The sequence below is a fragment of the Odocoileus virginianus genome, unplaced genomic scaffold (assembly GCF_023699985.2).
Source record: "Odocoileus virginianus isolate 20LAN1187 ecotype Illinois unplaced genomic scaffold, Ovbor_1.2 Unplaced_Scaffold_30, whole genome shotgun sequence".
NCBI lineage: Eukaryota > Metazoa > Chordata > Mammalia > Artiodactyla > Cervidae > Odocoileus > Odocoileus virginianus.
This window is the reverse complement of record NW_027224292.1, coordinates 55,651-75,652: the sequence shown is the minus strand read 5'-3', so window position 1 is coordinate 75,652 and position 20,002 is coordinate 55,651. Positions and strand designations below refer to the sequence as shown.

At 37.3% G+C, this 20,002-nt stretch overlaps 1 protein-coding gene across 1 annotated transcript; it reads right to left on the bottom strand.

Moving 5' to 3' along the window:
• Positions 1–1,843: 1,843 nt before the first annotated feature.
• Positions 1,844–2,773, bottom strand: LOC110150357 (olfactory receptor 4C6-like). The gene has a single exon (XM_020913278.2). The coding sequence runs from the start codon at positions 2,771–2,773 to the stop codon at positions 1,844–1,846; it is 930 nt and encodes a 309-aa protein (XP_020768937.2).
• Between the last annotated feature and the right edge of the window lie 17,229 nt (positions 2,774–20,002).

The window sequence follows — 20,002 nt, the reverse complement described above, 5'->3', positions numbered from 1 at the left end:
CTAGGGACAGTTCACCTAAGGATCAGAAGGTGAAAAGATGATTGATTGCTAGAAAATCAAAGAGACCAAACTTTGAAATTGTCAGGAGTAACCGCAGGATAGGCAACATGCAGTTATTTTTCTTGGCCAGAAATGATAAGATAATCATTTCTGATTATCTTGACCTTCTTCTATTTAGGCTGGCTTCTAACTTACAAATTTTTCACAAGCTTTTCAGGAGTCCTTTGAAATGCTCTTCTCACTGATGTGTTTAAGGATCATTCTGTCTCATCATTTAGGTCTCAGTTTAGAAGTAACCTTTCAGAAAAGCTTCCTTGTCCACCTAACTAAAGTTGTCTGGTCACATAGGCATCATTCCACTACAGTTTCTGACAATCAGTTAACATTTTATGAATTTATTTTCATTTCTATGTATTGTCTCCTGCACTAGAATGTCAACCCCAAGGTAAAAGAGCAGCATCACCTTATTCATGACTGTGTACCCTGATCTTAAAGAGTATCTGACACTTCATACAAAGTAAGCAAATATTCTTCAGTGAATAAATGAACCTCATAGTTTTCAAAAATAACTGATAATAATTAACATGAAATATTTAATGTATACACACATTTTTGTGTATAAAAGTAAATACTGGCTTAAATATTGTCCTTGCTTGAAGTACTATGACTGATATTGTAATTATTTCTATAATATATGCTAAGTATTTTTAAAAATTAAGAAAACTATAACAGAATGCTAATTTAGTCTAAGATATTAGATTTCCCATATGCTAGGTTAGGGAGGCAGTTTAAAAGGGATCAGTATCTGTCTAGTGACAGGAAAAGCAAAATTTGGAGGAAAAGAAATGTCATTTGGATTTTCAAATCCAGCTCTATGATGTAATAGCAAGAAAATTTTTCCCACAGTTAAAGTAAAATTTAGGTCTTTATAGAGTTACTTTTTTATCATAAAGGGCATAGCTACAGACACTAGATTCTGAAGTATGTTGATTCCCAGTGTGAGTGATTCTTATTCTACCTCTTTAAAGAGAAATAACAGCAGCAGAGAATTTTGGCAGTGCTGTAGCCCTTATTAAATAGTAAACTACTAAGTAAAGTACTAATCTGAAGTTGCATTTGCTTCCAAATATTTCCAGAAAAGACACTTGGAAACATGAATTCAGATAATTCTAACTCTTATATTTCATATGTATATATATATATTATACCCCCTCGATTTTTTGCATTAATTTGTATTAAGAAAAAGCAACTTACTTTTTGACTTATATTCATTCAACAATATTTATTAAGCACAGCATGAAATAATAAACACAATCTCTGACCTTACATAGATTACAAATTTGTTGGTGGGAAAACAGAAAATAAAAGCCAAGAAATAATTGCTGAAGTTTAGTTTCTGACATTGATACTAAGGCTATAATCAGATGAAGAGTTAAAGAGCTACCTAGAAGAAAGTCATCAGAGAAAATGTCTAAGGAGATGACAATTCACCTGAAAGAAGAAAAAAGCAAAAATAGAGCCAGAGAAGAAGGACTCTGGGAAAGAGAATTTCAGGAGTGGGCAGAGTAAGGAAAGCAAAAGCGATAAACTAGAAAAGGCTTGAAGTATTCAAAAGGCAGGAGAAAAATGTAGAGATAGAAAGAGAAAGTGGGCAGAGCCTTGTGAGAAAAGGAATGGAGCACAAAATGCAATGGAGAGGTGGGGAGTAACAGGATTATAGGATCATAGCCTGATTTGCATGATTAAATGATGCCAGTGACTACTGTATCTTCAATAGATCGGAATGAATGGGAGGTTAAAAGCACACTGTCCTTGCAAGGTAGAATTGCTCTTAGCCTGTAAGCTAATGACCACACAAGGCCCTTTGTTGCATCCACAGTTTCCTCATGGCGTTTTTCACCTCCATATTCCTCAAGGTGTAGATCAGGGGATTTAACATGGGTGCAACGATGGTGAAGGACACAGCCATTGCCTTGTCTATGGGGTAAGTGACCACAGGCCTCACATACAAGAAAATGCAAGGCACAAAGAACATGATGACCACAATGAGGTGGGAGCCACAGGTGGAGAGGGCTTTACGCTGCCCTTTGGAGCTGCGGGACTTTAGAGAGCAGAGGATGACCACATAGGAAGTGATGAGGATGAAGAAGATGGCCACACACATCACCCCGCTGTTGAGGATGACTAAGAGACCCAGGATGTGGGTGTCCATGCAGGCCAGTTTCAGCAATGGAAACAAATCACACATAAAATGATCAATTATATTAGGTCCACAGAAGGGAATTTGATACATGAAGAGAAGCTGTACAGTTGCATGGGTAAATGCCCCCAGCCATGACCCTCCCAGTAGTAGGCAGCACATGCGAGGCCTCATAATGGTCATGTAGTGAAGGGGCTTACAGATAGCCGCATAGCGGTCATAGGCCATCACGATGAGAAGGATGATGCCCACTCCTCCAAAGAAGTGGTCAATGAAAAGCTGGGCCATGCAGGCTTTGAGGGAGATGGCAGTGCTCTCTGAGAGGGAGTCCACGATCATCTTGGGGGCAATGACGGAAGAGTAGGTAACATCCGTGAGGGAGAAGGATGTAAGGAAAAAGTACATGGGTGATCTCAGACTCTGACTTGTGACCACAGTTACCACAATGAAGAGGTTTCCCAAAACGGTGGACACGTACATGATTAGAAACACAGCAGAGAGTATTTTCCGCAGCTCTGGGTTCTTTGCAATGCCCAAAAGAATGAATTCCGTCACATTGTTGGGATTCCCCATTTACTGCGGGCTGATGTAAGCTTCTCTCTCTGAGCTGGAAAATCTACAAAAGAATATTATTCTAAATTAGTAATTACTAATTTGGGATTTTTATTTTTTGAACTCTCTCACACACCCTCTTGGTTTACCTTTTCCTTCAGCCATCAGTACAGCAATTTGCTGCAAACAATCATATCCTGATAACACCTGGATCCTTGTCATTCCTCATACAACAACTCTCACCAGTGTATCTCTTGCTTTTCTGACACTTGCTGCTTGAGACACTTGGAAGACCCTGCTTCATCACCCTGGGGCATCAATCATGTGGCAGTATGGAGAACTAACATATCTTTAGGAAATCCTAGATCACCAGTCAATAGGAGCCAGTACATAAATGGTAACCAGACTGGCACAATCTAAGATGCAGATTTGCTCCTCTGTTTCACTCTGCCCCATTCACTGCCTTCATTTTACTTTCCAAAACGAGCTACCTACACACAAGTCCTCTCAGCTGCTGCCTTTTAGGACCTTCAAGCTAGGAAGCTGAACTTAATGTATCACTGGGCATACCTAGTAACCTCAGAACATTTTATTTCATCTCATTTGTTTCATATTCTCATTGATCACTAGAATGTTCTAGTTTAAGAGCCTGCAAAGCAGGTAGGTCATATCCCAAGGCCTCTCCACTTATTAAGAACTATACTCTTTTCATCTGTATTTCTTCCTATCAGATTGGATTATTATTGCATACTGTGAATATTCAATAAATCTCTCTTGTGTATCAGGCACAAGACTATCCCATGAGGCATTTTCTTCATTTTAGAGATTAGATACTGAGCAAAAATGGGTGAAAAAATGACAGTAAGTTCCCAAAGATAATAAACACTGAAGACAAGTTCAAGTCCAGGTTTTCCTGCATCAAAATCAATACCAACAACAACCTATATTGCTCTTTCTAGTATAAAGTTGAGTACTCAATATGAAAGATATACTGAAAATCCAATAATTTATATATCATAACAGTATAAAGGGGCAAATTTATGCTTCCTGTGTTATCTTATTCAATGATTCTACAATAAAATTCAATGATTAATTCAATTATGAGAGTACAATGAAGAATATATTTTTATTATAAATATAATCCTGAAACCATAATTTATAACCTTTAACTAACCTCCTGAGATTCTAATTATTTTCCAAAAATGCTAATTAAAGAAAACAAAAACTTGAATCTCTTTCTTTGCTCCAGGAAGACCCAAATTCAACTTGGCCTGCCTCATCCCAGCAGACGAGCCTGAGTCAACATAAAACCTTTCTTCAATTTTTTTTTTTCTTGTGAAGGGGTGCACACAGATAAAGCCAAAGACTCTAAAGTATAATAAAAATATTAACAAAGCAACTAATCTATTTTGCACTCACTATATGGTAGCAAGTTGTTTTATCTGCTATTTGCATTATTACATTTATTTTCATATGATTTGGGACAGAGTACTGTCACAGATCTCATCTTGAGGACGAGAGAATGGAGGTTTAGACACGTTCAACATCTCAGTTAAAAAGAGCAGAAATTACAAATCCATGTCATCTAATTTTAAAACACAAATTATTAGTCTTTGCCTCATACCACTACAGAAGTGAATAGTGGCCACCATTGACTAAATGCAATTCTTACCACAGTTAGATGATGAGATGGTAAGACAAGTGCTTCATTAGCCAAGGTCTCTTTGAGAGGGATACTTAAGCAGAGGTTGTCTTGGTGGACCTCTGTTAGAGATGATTGCTATAAATGCGGATGCAAACTACACAGTCTCTGAAACTCCTGTGAACACCTAAGACCCATTCTTAGGATTATCCCTCTTACTAAACAAAATTATATAACTTTCAGGACACTCTTTGCAAATATACAATGTAGATTAGCTTCAATCACTCTCAGCACCAGTCTAAGAACTTCAATAATTTTAAATAGCACAAATGAAGTAGAAAGGACATGTTCTTAGAAATCAGGAAAACTGGTTTTTTTTCCAGGTTTTCCCTCTCACTGTTGGTTATGTTGTTTCATTGCTCACTATTCTGGGCCTTAGTTTTCTCATCTAGAGAATGAGGTAGCTGTGACACATTATTAGAGAGCTGCGGTTCAAAAAAGCCAGCATAGAGACTCTGTTCCTTTCAAAACAGCAGCTCAATTCTTATCTACATTAAATGTTTACACTTCCAAGTAATATTTCCTCTGAACTATCTCATGGCTTCAAATATTTTAAAACAAAATACATTATACTAAGATAACAATGTCCCTCTATTTTAATATATATTGACTACTAGTTCACATCTCAGCTTCCTATTTTGAAATTCAAGACCCCCAACCAAAGTAGTCAGCCTCATCTTTTTTCTACAATTCCCTCTCACTGCCATAAAGCCGATGTCTAACTGTCAGAACATGGTTGACTGTGTTTTGTACAGTGGGAAAATCCATGGGGTCAAGAATGAACAACATAATTCTCCATTGCACTCAGGTCACTTACTGACTACACAACCTATAAATCCTATAAAAATAAAACAATGCAACAACAGTTCAAGTCATTAAGTGATAAGGAATTATTTGAGAGTACTGTGCTAAAATCTTTATGGTTTTCTTTTTTAGTTCCCACAAAAACATATGAAATAGGACCTAGCATTATCCTGATTTTCTAATGCAGTGAATAAGGTTTCAGTTCAGTTCAACTGCTCAGTCATGTCTGACTCTTTGTGACCCCATGGACTACAGCATTCCAGGCCTCCCTGTCCATAACCAACTCCCAGAGTTTACCCAAACTCATGGTCATTGAGTTGGTGATGCCATCCAACCATCTTATCCTCTGTTACCCCATCTCCTCCCACCCCCAGTCTTTCCCAGTATCAGGGTCTTTTCAAATGAGTCAGTTCTTCCCATCACGTGGCCAAAGTATTGGAGTTTCAGCTTCAACAGCAGTCATTCCAATGAATATTCAGGATTGAATTCCTTTAGGATGAAGTGGTTGGATCTCCTTGTTGTTCAAGTGATTCTCAAGAGTCTTCTCCAACACCACAGTTCAAGAGCATCAGCTCTTCAGTGCTCAGCTTTCTTCATAATCTAACTCTCACATTCATACATGACTATTGGAAAAACCATAGCTTTGACTAGATGGACATTTGTTGGCAAAGTAACATCTCTGCTTTTTAATAAGCTGTCTAGGTTGGTCATAACTTTTCTTCCAAGGAGCAGGCATCTTTTAATTTCATGGTTGCAATTACCCTTTTCAGTGATTTTGGAGCCCCCCAGAATGAAGTCTGTCAGTTTCCACTGTTCCCTCATCTATTTGCCATGATGTGATGGGACCAGATGCCATGATCTTAGCTTTCTTAATGTTGAATTTTAAGCGAACCTTTTCATTCTCCTCTTTCAATTTCATCAAGAGGCTTTTAGTTCTTCACTTTCTGCCAGAACAGTGGCATCATCTGCATATTTGAGGTTATTGATATTTCTCCCAGCAATCTTGATTCCAGCTTGTGCTTCATCCAGTCCAGCATTTCTCATGACATACTTTGAATATAAGTTAAATTAGCAGGGTGACAGTATATTTCCTTGACATACTATTTTCCCTATTTGGAACCAGTCTGTTGTTCCATGTCCAGTTCTGTTTCTTCTTGACCTGCATACAGATTTCTCAGGAGGCAGGTCAGGTGGTCTGATATTCCCATCTCTTTCAGAATTTTCCACAGTTTGTTGTGATCCACACAGTCAAAGCCTTTGGCTCAGTCAAAAGCATATGTAGATGGTTTTCTGGAACTCTCTTGCTTTTTTGATGATCCAGAGGATGTTGGCAATTTGACCTCTGGTTCCTCTGCCTTTTCTAAAACATGCTTGAACATCTGAACGTTCATGGTTCACATATCATTGAAGCCTGGCTTGGAGAATTTTGAGCATTACTTTACTAGCATGTGAGATGAGTGCAATTGTGGAGTAGTTTGAGCATTCTTTGGGATTGCCTTTCTTAGGGATTGGAATGAAAACTGTCCTTTTCCAGTCCTGTGGCCACTGCTGAGATTTCCCAATTTGCTGGAGTCCATCCCCAGTGGGTCCAAGAATACCCAAGGGATGAGTGGTATTGGTGAAGAAGAAGACAGACACACAGAAAGTTGCATGAAAGGAAAAGCTTTTTTTTATTTTTAGGACAGCTCAGTTTTTATAGAATGAACATTACCTCCCCCTTAAGTCACCACATATTACATCAGATATTGGTTTCGTGCTTTTGTCAATATTTTTCTTCCCCATGTTTTTCCCCTATGTATTCATCTGGAACATTTCTGATTACGGGTTTTTTTTTTTTTTCCTTAAATGTCCCTTACATTAGTCTTCTTGCCTCAATGGCCTAACATTTTCACTCTAACAAAAACAATGTTCCACAAATTTCAGGTATAGTATGAATTCTTTAGACAATAAAACAATACATGGGAAGGGCTACACAAACATGTTTGACATTTCTGAGAATAGTACCATGTGAAAACCCTGATATTTTTCTTTACCTAAAATTACAAAGTCTACAGTGATTAACTATGAAGCAGCAAAACACCTCTATTAATAGTGAGGTAATGGCAGTGAAGCTGGTTAATATAAATCTTCTATTGAAATCCTATGTACCCAATTTCCTAACTCTACAAAAATACCCATAATCTTCCATGTTGTTTAAAGAAAGGGAAACAATGGACAAATAGCAGCAAGGAAATAGCAATAATGAAAACACTGTCAACCAAAGAGCAATTAAACTGAAGCAGTATATCTACTTCTAAATCTAAATGCCTCTACTCTTTTCTATTCTAGAACATTATAATCTTTTAAGCAAGCAGCCAAACTATGCCTGTGGCCTTTTCCTTTTTGACTTGATGTTTATGGTCATGTCCTGAGCCAGAGCAATCATGAGCATTTCTAAATAGGCTTGGACTTTTCCAGGGAGGCCTTATCACTATATATTACATTTCCAAAAATTAATAGAAAGCCCAACAACAGTAAGACAGAAAGAGGAAAGGGACATACCGGGCCCCCGGGACAACCCCGAGGGGAAGAGCTGCCTTGCAGGTTCCTCTCTCATCCCGTGACCTTGTCACAGCCTGGGCACGTCCCGGCGGCTCCAGACACCAATTTCCTGGCATATTAAGTGCAGCACTTTCACAGCCTCGTCTTTTAGGATTTGAAATAGCTCAGCTGGAGTTAGACAGTGTACATAACTTGCTCAAAGCCTCTTGATGCCTATGTGATTAAATTGATACTTCAGCTCACTGACCACAGCCCCTCCACAAATTTTACACCCTGTCTTACAAAACTGTTATGAAAATCAAAGGAAGTAAGAGACATGTGAATGTTTGGAGAGCACTATCCAAATATTCATTATGATTATCTTCCATTCCTATAAGCTCCTGGCCTCCCATTCCCATGTTCATGTCATTTGTTAAACTAATCCATTACACTCATCTTTCTGCCTCACATCATCTCTCAAATCTCTTTCACCTGTTATTCTGGATATTTGCTACATGTATCTGTTACTTTGCATATCAGAAGTAATTCATTTATCTCCTTACTTAGCTAAATTTTTTAAAGAAATATTAATGCTTATGAAATAAATGTAATAAATGAGGCAGCAAAAAATTGGAGGTCTTTCTTAATAAACATTTAACCAGTACATCCAATTTTTAAAAAGATAGATTTTTAAGAAATACCAAATTTTCCAAATCAGTTTATTTATAATAAATGAAAATATACTATACAGTCCATGGAATTACATAGGCCAGGATACTGGATTGGGTAGCCTTTCCCTTCTCCAGAAGATGTTCCCAACCCAGGAATCAAAGCTGCATCTCTTAGGTCTCTTTCACTGGCAGGCTGATTCTTTACAACTAACATCACCTGGGTCTATTAAATACTAAATTGACTAAAAGGGTATCAGCTTAATTACTCATGAACACTTAGTAGGATGTAAGTTTCTGAACTGACTTTAAAAGAAACCTTCAAAAGCAACTTGTTTCCTGGAACACTCTTCTAGCCAAAAGTAGAATATTTATAATTAAATAATTTATTTTCATAAATTGTAAAAGCAAGACATGCCCCATGAGGAATAGCTTAAATAGATAGATAGATAGAAAGGTTAAAGTCAAAAACCCTCTCCCAAACATAAGTACTCACTCATTTGATCCTCTATTAACAGTTTGGTAAATGTTCCTAAGATATGCATTTGTATTTGGTATATATATATCAACATTGATGTGTTTTACTCCATATGAACATATACCAAATATAACAATTCACTTGCGATTCTAATTACAGCTTGTGTGAGCATTATCTGTCAGTATTGATGAATTTTCCTTGATTTTGTTGCATATTATTCCATTTCATTGTTAAAATATAATTCCTTTAGTTCATTTTTGCTTGAAATTTACTTTAATTTTAATATTTTGCCTTACACACAGATGCATAATGAATATCACTTCCAGACATCTTCGCTTATTTCTGTTGGAGAAAACTATGTCATCATCAAAAGAAAAAATACACATAAGTTTACACTGGACAGATTTGGTAGCATTGTTCTCAAAATCCTGAAGTATCTTTTATTCCCCAAAATAGTGTATTAAACACTAATTTTCCCCACAGCTTTGCCATCACTAAATATTAGGAACCTTGAATATATTAAAAATCATGATGCAGAAAATCATCTCACTTTAATTTGAATTTGCTTAATCATTCATTCTTAGAATCTCATTGGTGATATAAACAACAAATGTTAGTCTCCAGAGTTAAAGCTGTGCTGCATGTCTGTGAACTCACTCATTCAGTTATGGTCAACTCTTTTGCAATCCCAAGGACTGTAGCCCACCAGGCTCCTTTATCCATAGAGTTTACCAGGCAAGAATACTGTAGTGGGTTGCCATTACCTCCTGCAAGGGATCTTCCCAACCCAGGGATCCAAACCATGTCTCCTGCATTGTCAAGCAGACTCTATCCTTGAGCCACCAAGGAAGCCCAAATTAAAGTGATATAATATCTATATAGAGATATATGATCTATGTGTGCTAAGTCACTTCAGTCATGTCCAACCCTTTGTGACCCCATGAACTGTAGCCTGCCAGGCTCCCTGTCCATGAGATTCTCCAGACAAGAATACTGGAGTGGGTTGCCATGCTCTCCTCAAGGGGTAGATGCAGCGATAGAAGCTGTGTCTCCTGCAACTTCTGCATTACAGGCAGATTCTTTACCACCGAGCCACCATCTGTACCATACCCTAATCAAATTAATAATAAATTATTTAGTATGTTATATATATCAGATATCTTGTTATTACTTAATGTATGTTTTCTCACTTAGTCCTCACATCTAACTCTAGGGAGACACATTGTATGACTGAGATAAAGCCAAATGATTAGTTTGCTTTGGAGAAGGAAATGGCAACCCACTCCAGTACTCTTGCCTGGAAAACCCCATGGACAGAGGAGCCTGGTAGACTACAGTCCATGGGGTCACAAAGAGTCGGACATGACTGAGAGACTTCACATAGAGTCAGTAATTAACAAAGTCTGGATATGAACACAAGAAGCCAACTCTAAGTTGATATGTGTTTCTTGTGTCTGAATTTCTCAGGGAGCTTAATTATTTATTCAATAAAATCTTGGATAATAGGAAGTGATAGCAAGGCATTTAGGGAGAGCCTCTGGGTCATTATTTTTAAGGAGCAACAGTGTCCTGTGTTTCTTAGAAGACTCATGCCCGACCACAGGCATATATTGCTTATATAATACATAAACACACAGAATGTTGCTTGAAAGAAAGGAAACACAATCTAAAACTATCCTATATGTACCAGCTACTCTCATTCCTCCCTTTTCTAAGACAAACTGCTGACATGTAAACACATAATTTATTTGCTAATCTCATGAAGTGGATAGAGACCAACAGGTAGACACATAAGTGCTGGTAATTTGCCCAAAGAGTTTAAAGTAAGTTATAAAATTTTTTGATAACTCAAGACTTTTCAAACTGAGGCTAATTTTTTTTTTATATACAGACAAAACAGGTTAGCAACTGAAATCTTAAATAAAATTGTGTATGTATATGATTCAGTAATTTCAGTAACCTCAAAACAGTAATTCAAATTAATAAGACCATATTTAATACTCAAAAAAGTTGTTAAAACCATCTTCAAAATGAAGTTTCATGTCATCTCTCTAATTACCTGATGATCTCTGTAACTAGAAGGCAGAGATTGTGTGAATAATTTTCTAAGATCATGTCAGAGTAATCAAAAGTCTGGCTTCATCCAGGATATACTTACATGAAGTTTTCTCTACAAAGATCTAGAAATCAGGATGCATTACAGTTGCAACTTAGAACATTCAAGTATGGAATGAAGTAAGTCAGGATCACACTGTTTGCAAATCATCCAGTCAGTCAATGGGAGGTAATTTTGATAGGGACCAGCGTTTCTAATGATTTTGAAAAACACATTTAAAACATATCTAAATGTCCAAGGATTTATATAGGAAACAACCTCTGTGGATAGGAGCAGAATTTAAATATGAAAGTTTCCTTAAAAAGGCAGCCAGATATAAACAGTTTGCAAAATCATTCATGGAACTGCCTGCCATTTAGCAATATTTGAGTTTAATTTGTAAACAGTTTTCAATACGTATCTTAGAAAAAAAAAACATCATTACTAAGACATTTTCCTTTGGGTAATAGACTCAGGTTAAAGAGAACAAAGTGTTATTTTCAAATGGCACAGGATTTCAAAAAGTGTAGACTTGCATCAATTCAACTGCACCCCTTTGAGGCTGTGTCTCCACTGACTGAGGGCACTAATCACCAAACCAATGAATTCCCATTCACCCCTGCAATGATCCACATTTCCCAGGAGTGGAGCCTCACTGGAGCTAGGCCAAACCGATGCTCCACAAACTCACAACCAGATCATGGTGGGTGATAACTATTGAGCTACTTGTTGAACTAAGTTCTCTTCTTCAGTAGAAGAAAAACCACACAATGATTCATCTGCCTGATAATAGAGATGAAGAAAAGTCAGTAGGACTTATTCTTGATCACCTCAGCTAGCCCCAGGGCTGAATTTTTCCATCACCTGATCTGGAGTTTTCTGTATCTTTCAAGACTGTCACTAATAGTATCACATCTAACTGCCATTATAAAGCATTTGCAAATGTTCCTCAGTAAGAAAAAAGAAAGGCTAAATTCTTTCACACTCCTTAAAAATTGGTATTCTCAAATAGCATGTTTAAAATTTAAAAATATTTGGGGGCTAGGGCCATTATTCTTTTTCTACTATTTAATAATAATAATAAATCAGTATCCTACATTTGCAACACACCTCACAGACTATAACTGGTCAAATAAACATAGTTGACCACACTCTCAGAAATCTCCAGAGAAGCAAGAGTATCTCAGTTTTACTGAAGGTCAGGTGATGGGCCAACCTCTGCATGGATTAACTTTCCTAACATTCTAAAGTTACTCCATGCCCTCATCTAACAATATAGACATAAGTTACGTCAACTTGGACTTCCCAGCTGGCTCAGATGGTAAAGAATCTGCCTGCAATACAGGAGACCCATGGGTTCTATCCCTGGGTTGGGAAGATCTCCTGGAGGAGGGCATGGCAACCCACTCCAGTATTCCTGCCTGGAGAATCCCCATGGACAGAGGATCCTGGCGGGCTGCAGTCCATGGGGTTGCAAAGAGTTGGACACGGCTGAGCGACTAAGCACAGCATGCAGCACAGGGCAGCTTTACACAATTTTTTTTCACTATTACTCCCTCCCGAAAAAAAGGTATTTTGTTGAATGTTTCATTTCCTTAATCACTTTCTCTTCTGAAATAGGAATGCCACAAATTTGCTATCTTGTTATGTGATTTATGTAAGTCTGTGCATTATATATAAAAACAGTAAAAAATGTTAATCGCCTAAGAAACTATTTTTACTTCCTTGGGAAAGATATTGCCCTCGTTTCAAATGCATATTTTTAAATAACTTGCTTATTTTTGAAAATGGAAGGAGGATAATATGGTTATTTAAACTCTGAGTAAACTGAAGTTTTAGCTGTGCTTCAAACAACTGCAAAAATCTATATGCAATTTTTTCTCTGCTACATCACCCTCTCATAAAACATTCTTCATATTACCCATTACTAACAAAATTTTATTTTTCATTTCCTTACTTGCTTATTATTTACTTATTCACCACTGGAATTAGTTCCACACAAATATGAACCTATTTGTATTATTCAACGCCATATACCCAAATCTTACAGCTTTTTTTTCCCACTGTAGACACTGAATATTTTTGAATGAATTTAATGTCTAATTTTCCTAAACCGAATTGACCATGATACCATTTTTCCAGTAATAAATGTGAACATTGTGGGATAACAATGGCAAAAGCCCTATAGAAATAACCCTGTTTAGCTCCTCGAGGTGCTACCCTCATGCCCAAACTCAGTATCAATTTCCTCAATAATTGAGCTTTTTTTTTTTATCCAAACATCTTTCACCCAAGTGCCACTTTCCTTGAAATTCAACCATTTGAATTTCATTTCTTGAGCCCATTATATTCCACTTTTCATGATGCCCATGAAGGGTAATATATCTTCAAAGATGAAACCATCAGGTGGCTTCTCTCTAACAAAAGTGGAATCAAGAAAGTGCAAGTCGCCTGAGGAATGAAGGTGAAGGGAGAGCTGAGAGAGGACCGTGTCCTTGCCCCACCAAAAGGGAAAAATGTCTCAGTGGCAGTATCCACAATGTGCCAAATGATCATATCTGTGTTTTTATATTTTCATGTCATGACAACAAGGACTACTGTTGTCAGGTGAGAAGAGAGGAAGGAAACAAAGTTTAAAAGACTTGATGTGTGGCTTACCTTCACTGAGTCATATATTTTTCTATTAAATGCAGTAAAATCCTCCTTAATTACACTTGTTGCTTAAATTATATAAATAACCTATGAAAATGTATGCCTTAAAGTTGTGTTAGTTGTTCAGTCATGCCCAACTCTTTGTGAACCCATGGACTATAGCCCAACAGCCTCCTATGTCCATGGAATTTCCCAGGCAAGAATATTGGAATGTGTTGACATTCCCTTCTCCAGGGGATATTCCTGACCTAGTGATCAAACCTGCATCTCTTGTGAAAATGGTTCTAGTCTTCATGCATATTAATTTTATGAATATTAATTTAATTTATTAATTTTACTCAAAAATAGTCTTATTATGAAGGTAAACCTTAAATTAGCTGTCAATTTATGTTTAAATATAAATTAAAATCATTTCTGCTAATTAATTCAAATTTTAAAAGCTCAGCCATGACTTCAGATTCAATATAGCAAGTACTTCAGTGTTACCACAGAGGGAGAGTCTTCTTCAGTTACTGGTTATTAAAAAGATATATATATATATATCTTTATATATATATATATTCACTTAAATATTCACTTTTCTATTCTAGCATGTTGGTATGAAAGCTTCAAACTCTAATTCAAACCTTTTCACTAGACTGTACATAGATAGATAGTTTCACCATATTTGATTGGTTTCATCAGGAAAACAAGAATGGGGAGGGAGAGAAAAGCCTTATAGTTGGCCTTCAACAATAGAAAACTCACTTTCCTCACTTAATGCCTAAAGATTTCACCAAAGTAAAGATTAAAATAATGTATCCTTATGTAAAGATCCACACATTTGTCTCATTAATTTTAAAGAAACATACTTGCATGCTTATATGTTTTATTTATTTATTTTTAAATTGGAAATAATTCGGTGGCTATTAGTCTTCAAGAGACATTCTTGATGATGAGTATGAAGGGACATCTTAATATACCTTAAACTTACTCACAAGCCAGCAAGTCTCCAGAGGAGAATGCCAGATGGCCTTATATTTACATCTTCGGCTCTGAAACATTCTAAGTTTTCTGTTGACAGTTTATAATATACACTTCATTAAACTTCTCACACCTCCAGCAAGCCCTTCTTATAGCCCCAGTTGGCCTTATCTTTCCTCTTCAGATCCTCCCTTTAGTCTTAGAGTAGAAGCAATATTTATTCAAGAGTTTCCCCATTCTTATCCCTGGATTATGCTCACCTAATCTCTAACAGTCACAAGACAAAATTAATCACATATTATTTAAGTCAAGACTCTTGAAATGCTTAATTAGCATTATCAATTGTAAGCTTGATCATTTTCACAGCTTAAGGGGCTTCCCAGGTGGATCAGTTAGATCCCTGGGTTGAGAAGATCCCCTGGAGGAGGGCAAGGCAACCCCGTCCAGTATTCTTCCCTGGTGAATCCCAGGAACAGAGGAGCCTGGCAGGCTACAGTCCTTTGGGTCACTGAAGACCAACAATAGTACTCACTTTCACTAATGGAAAGAAATAGAAGAAGATTTTTGCTTTTCTGAGAAACAAACAAATCTGCTACCATAATAACAATGGACTTTCGTTAAAGTTACTTGACATAACTCACTATGACAAAGTGGGAGAAAAAAAAAAAGAAAAAAAATGCAATGCTGAAATATATTGCTACATGTGAGAAGAGGCTGCAACAGATTTAACACTATCTTCTTGAAGGCCATGGGCTTTCCTTATAGCTTGGCTGTTAAAGAATCTGCCTGAAATGCAGAAGGCCTCTGTTCAATTTCTGGATCATGAAGGTCCCCTGGAGAAGGGATAGACTAACATCCCCAGTATTCTTGGGCTTCCCTTGTGGCTCAGCTGGTAAAGAATCTGCCTGCAATGTAGGAGACCTGGGTTTGATTCCTGAGTTGGGAAGATCCCCTGGAGAAGGGAAAGGCTATCCACTCCAGTATTCTGGTCTGGAGAATTCCATGGACAGTCCATGGGGTCTCAAAGAGTCAGATATGACTGAGCAACAAAGCAAATCATTAAGACTGCAGATATTAGCCTCGTCTGCAGACCCAAACATACCACAGACAGCAATGCTTCATTTGAAAGAAAGTAAGACTGAGTTTGAAAGACCTGGATTGGAAATTCATCGCTGAAACTTTTAAAAGGAAGCTGAATTCCAGTGAAATAGTTCCTGACACACTAATGAGGGAAACACATTTATTCCTATATATGTTATTCTTACTGATGTTATTTTAAATGGAATTAGTTTCTTAATTTTCTTTTTATATATTTCATGGTTAAATATGTAAATGCAATTCATTTTTGCAGGATTGATTTTGTACCATGAAAATTTGTTGGATTTACTTATTAGATCTAAAAATTTTGATTCAGTTATCTGCATTTTCTGTATAAGGATTATGCCTCTTCTGTACACTTAAATATGGATTTTTCTCATAGTGTTATGCATTTGAGTTTTACATGTATCCTTGTATTTATCAGTAGTTTATTCATTTCATTGTTAATTAACATTCCACTTTGTGAATGTGTCACAGTTCTTAAACTTTTCTTGATTAAGATATATTTTGCCTGTTTGCAGCTATTTTAACTTATGATTAAAACTACTGTAAATATACATGTACACTTTTTAAGAAACAAGCAAACAGGTCAGAAAAAATAGAAAACAATTATTTTTGAGGTACTACATGTAAGAATTAAGTGGCAGTGATCACTGAGAGATGGAAAATTAGTTGAGTTCCAAGTGTTTCCCTGTTTATTACTTTTAAAATATTTCATGTTTTGGTACAGATAAGGATACATAAGAAGAAATCCCCAGATTGCGCCCAAGCCTCTGGCTGCCTGGGCCACTCGACGTGGAGGGAAAAGGCGCCTGCACCCGGGAGAGTACACCCAAGCCTCTGGCTGCCTGAACCGCTCAGGCCGGGGAAGGCACAAAACGCAGGAGCAACCGAATCTGCGCTTTTGTGGAGTACCCGAAAACTGGAACTGCACTCAACGCAGGGCCCGCTCCATATAGAGCAGCCGGGAGCCTGAGCAGTGTAGACGGCGAAAGCACAGACACCCGTGAGCGGGGCAAACCCAGTGTGACCGGAACACGGTGAGTGCTATCCACACAGAGCGGTATCTGTCTGCAGCGCCCCGCCCTCCCCGTAGCGGGACTGAACTGAACTAGAGTACCTAAATAAGAGATCACTTCCGCCCGCCTGTGTCAGGGCTGAAATTAGACACCAAAGAGACGGCAAAGAGACGGCAAACAGAAGTCAAATAAACAAAGGGAACCACTTCAGAAAGGACCGGTGCAACAGATTAAAATCCCTGAAGGTAACACCGACTACACCAGAAGGAGCCTATAGATATCGAGAAGTGTAAGCTGGAAAGAGGAGCTATCTGAAATTGAACTGAACCTAAGCTGACCGCAACAACTCCAGAGAAATTCCTAGATATATATGTATATTTTTTTTTTAATTTAAAAAAAAAAAATTTTCTTTTCTTTCCTTTTTTTAAATTTTTTTATTTTTTCTCTTTTATTTTCTTTTAAAATTCCCTATTACTCCCCCATTACTCCTCAACTTTCATTTTCATATATTTTTATGATTTTTTTTAATTAGGGGAAAAATTTTTTTTTTCTTTTTTTTTCTTTTTCTTGTTTTTCTCTCCTATTTCCTTTTAAAGTCCTCTAATACTCCTCTATTATTCCTTAATTTTCATTTTCATTTCACTATAACCTTGCCAAAAAAAAAAAAAAAAAGAGAGAGAGAGAGAGAGAAACCCTATTTTTAAACCAAACTTCATATACCAGTTCTAAATTTTTTTCTGTGTTTTTGTTTTTACATATTGTATTTCAAAGAGTCTAACCTGTACACTAGATTTTCAATCTTTGTTTTTCAGTAGTATGTGATATAAAATTTGGTCATTTAAGAATCCAATATGCAGTTCCCATTTCTATTCAGGAGTGTGGTGATACTCTCCCACTTTTGACTCTCTGTTTTCTACCTCAGAACACCTCTATTTCCTCCATTCCCCTTCTCTTCCCAATCCAACTCTCTGAATCTTTGTGGGTGTCTGGGCTACAGAGAACACTTTGGGAACAGATAACTGTGTAGATCTGTCTCTCTCCTCTTGAGTCCCCTTTTTCTCCTCCTGCTCACCTCTATCTCCTTCCTCCTTCTCCTATTCTTCATGTAACTCTGTGAACCTCTCTGGTTGTCTCTCACGGTGGAGAATCTTTTCACCATTAACCTAGAAGTTTTATTATCAGTGCTGTATAGTTGTAGAAGTCTTGAGACTATTGGAAGAATAAAATTGAAATCCAGAGGCAGGAGACTTAAGCCCAAATCCTGAGAAAACCATAAAACTCCTGACTACATGGAACATTAAGGAATAAGAGACCATCCAAAAGCTTCCATACCTACACCAAAACCAACCACCACCCGAGAGCCAATAAGCTCCAGTACAAGACATACCACGCAAATTCTTTAGCAACGCAGGAACATAGACCTGAGTGTCAACAAACAGGCTCTCCAAAGTCACATCTAACACATAGACCCATCGCAAAACTCATTACTGGACACTCCATTGCACTCCAGAGAGAAGAAATCCAATTCCATGCACCAGAACGCTGACACAAGCTTCCCTAACCAGGAAACCTTGACAAACCAATCGTCCAACCACACCCACTGGGTGAAACCTCCACAATGAAAAGGAACCTCAGATCACAAGAATACAGAAAGCCCACTCCAGACACAGCAATCTAAACAAGATGAAAAGGCAGAGAAATACCCAACAGCTAAAGGAACATGAAAAAAGCCCACCAAGTCAAACAAAAGAGGAGGAAATAGGGAATCTACCTGAAAAAGAATTTAGAATAATGATAATAAAAATGATCCAAAATCTTGAAAACAAAACGGAGTTACAAATAAATAGCCTGGAGACAAAGATTGAGAAGATGCAAGAAAGGTTTAACAAGGACCTAGAAGAAATAAAAAAAAAAAGTCAATTAAAAATTAATAATGAAATAAATGAGATCAAAAACACTCTGGAGGGAACCATGAGTAGAATAACAGAGACAGAAGATAGGATAAGTGAGTTAGAAGATAAAATGGTGGAAATAAATGAAGCAGAGAGGAAAAAAGAAAAAAGAATCAAAAGAAATGAGGACAACCTCAGGGACCTCTGGGACAATGTGAAACGCCCCAACATTCGAATCATAGGAGTCCCAGAAGAAGAAGACAAAAAGAAAGGCCATGAGAAGATACTCGAGGAGATAATAGCTGAAAACTTCCCGAAAATGGGGAAGGAAATAGCCAATCAAGTCCAAGAAACCCAGAGAGTCCCAAACAGGATAAACCCAAGGTGAAACACCCCAAGACACATATTAATCAAATGAACAAAGATCAAACACAAAGAACAAATATTAAAAGCAGCAAGGGAGAAACAACAAATAACACCAAAGGGAATCCCATAAGAATAACAGCTGATCTATCAATAGAAACCCTTCAGGCCAGAAGGGAATGGCAGGACATACTTAAAGTAATGAAAGACAACAACCTACAACCTAGATTACTCTACCCAGCAAGGATCTCATTCAGATATGAAGGAGAACTCAAAAGCTTTACAGATAAGCAAAAGCTGAGAGAATTCAGCACCACCAAACCAGCTCCTCAACAAATACTAAAGGATCTTCTCTAGACAGGAAACACAGAAAGGTGGTATAAACGTGAACCCCAAACAACAAAATAAATGGCAACAGGACCATCCCTATCAATAATTACCTTAAATGTAAATGGGTTGAATGCCCCAACCAAAAGACAAAGGCTGGCTGAATGGATACAAAAGCAAGACCCCTATATATGCTGTCTACAAGAGACCCACCTCAAAGCAAGGGACACACACAGACTAAAAGTGAAGGGCTGGAAAAAAATATTCCACGCAAACGGAGACCAAAAGAAAGCAGGAGTCGCAATACTCATATCAGATAAAATAGACTTTAAATTAAGTCTGTGAAAAGAGACAAAGATGGACACTACATAATGATCAAAGGATCAATCCAAGAAGATATAACAATTATAAATATATATGCACCCAACTTAGGAGCACCTCAATAGATAAGGCAAATGCTAACGAGTATGAAAGAGGAAATTAATAGTAACAGAATAATAGTAGGAGACTTTAATACCCCACTCACAACTATGGGTAGATCAACTAAACAGAAAATGAACAAGGAAACACAAACTTTAACGGACACAATGGACCAGCTAGACCTAGTTGACATCTATAGGACATTTCACCCCAAAGCAATCAACTTCACCTTTTTCTCAAGTGCACCTT

Excerpts from the sequence above, each read along its gene's own strand:
- LOC110150357 (XM_020913278.2), bottom strand. The coding sequence starts at position 2,773 with ATGGGGAATCCCAACAATGTGACGGAATTCATTCTTTTGGGCATTGCA.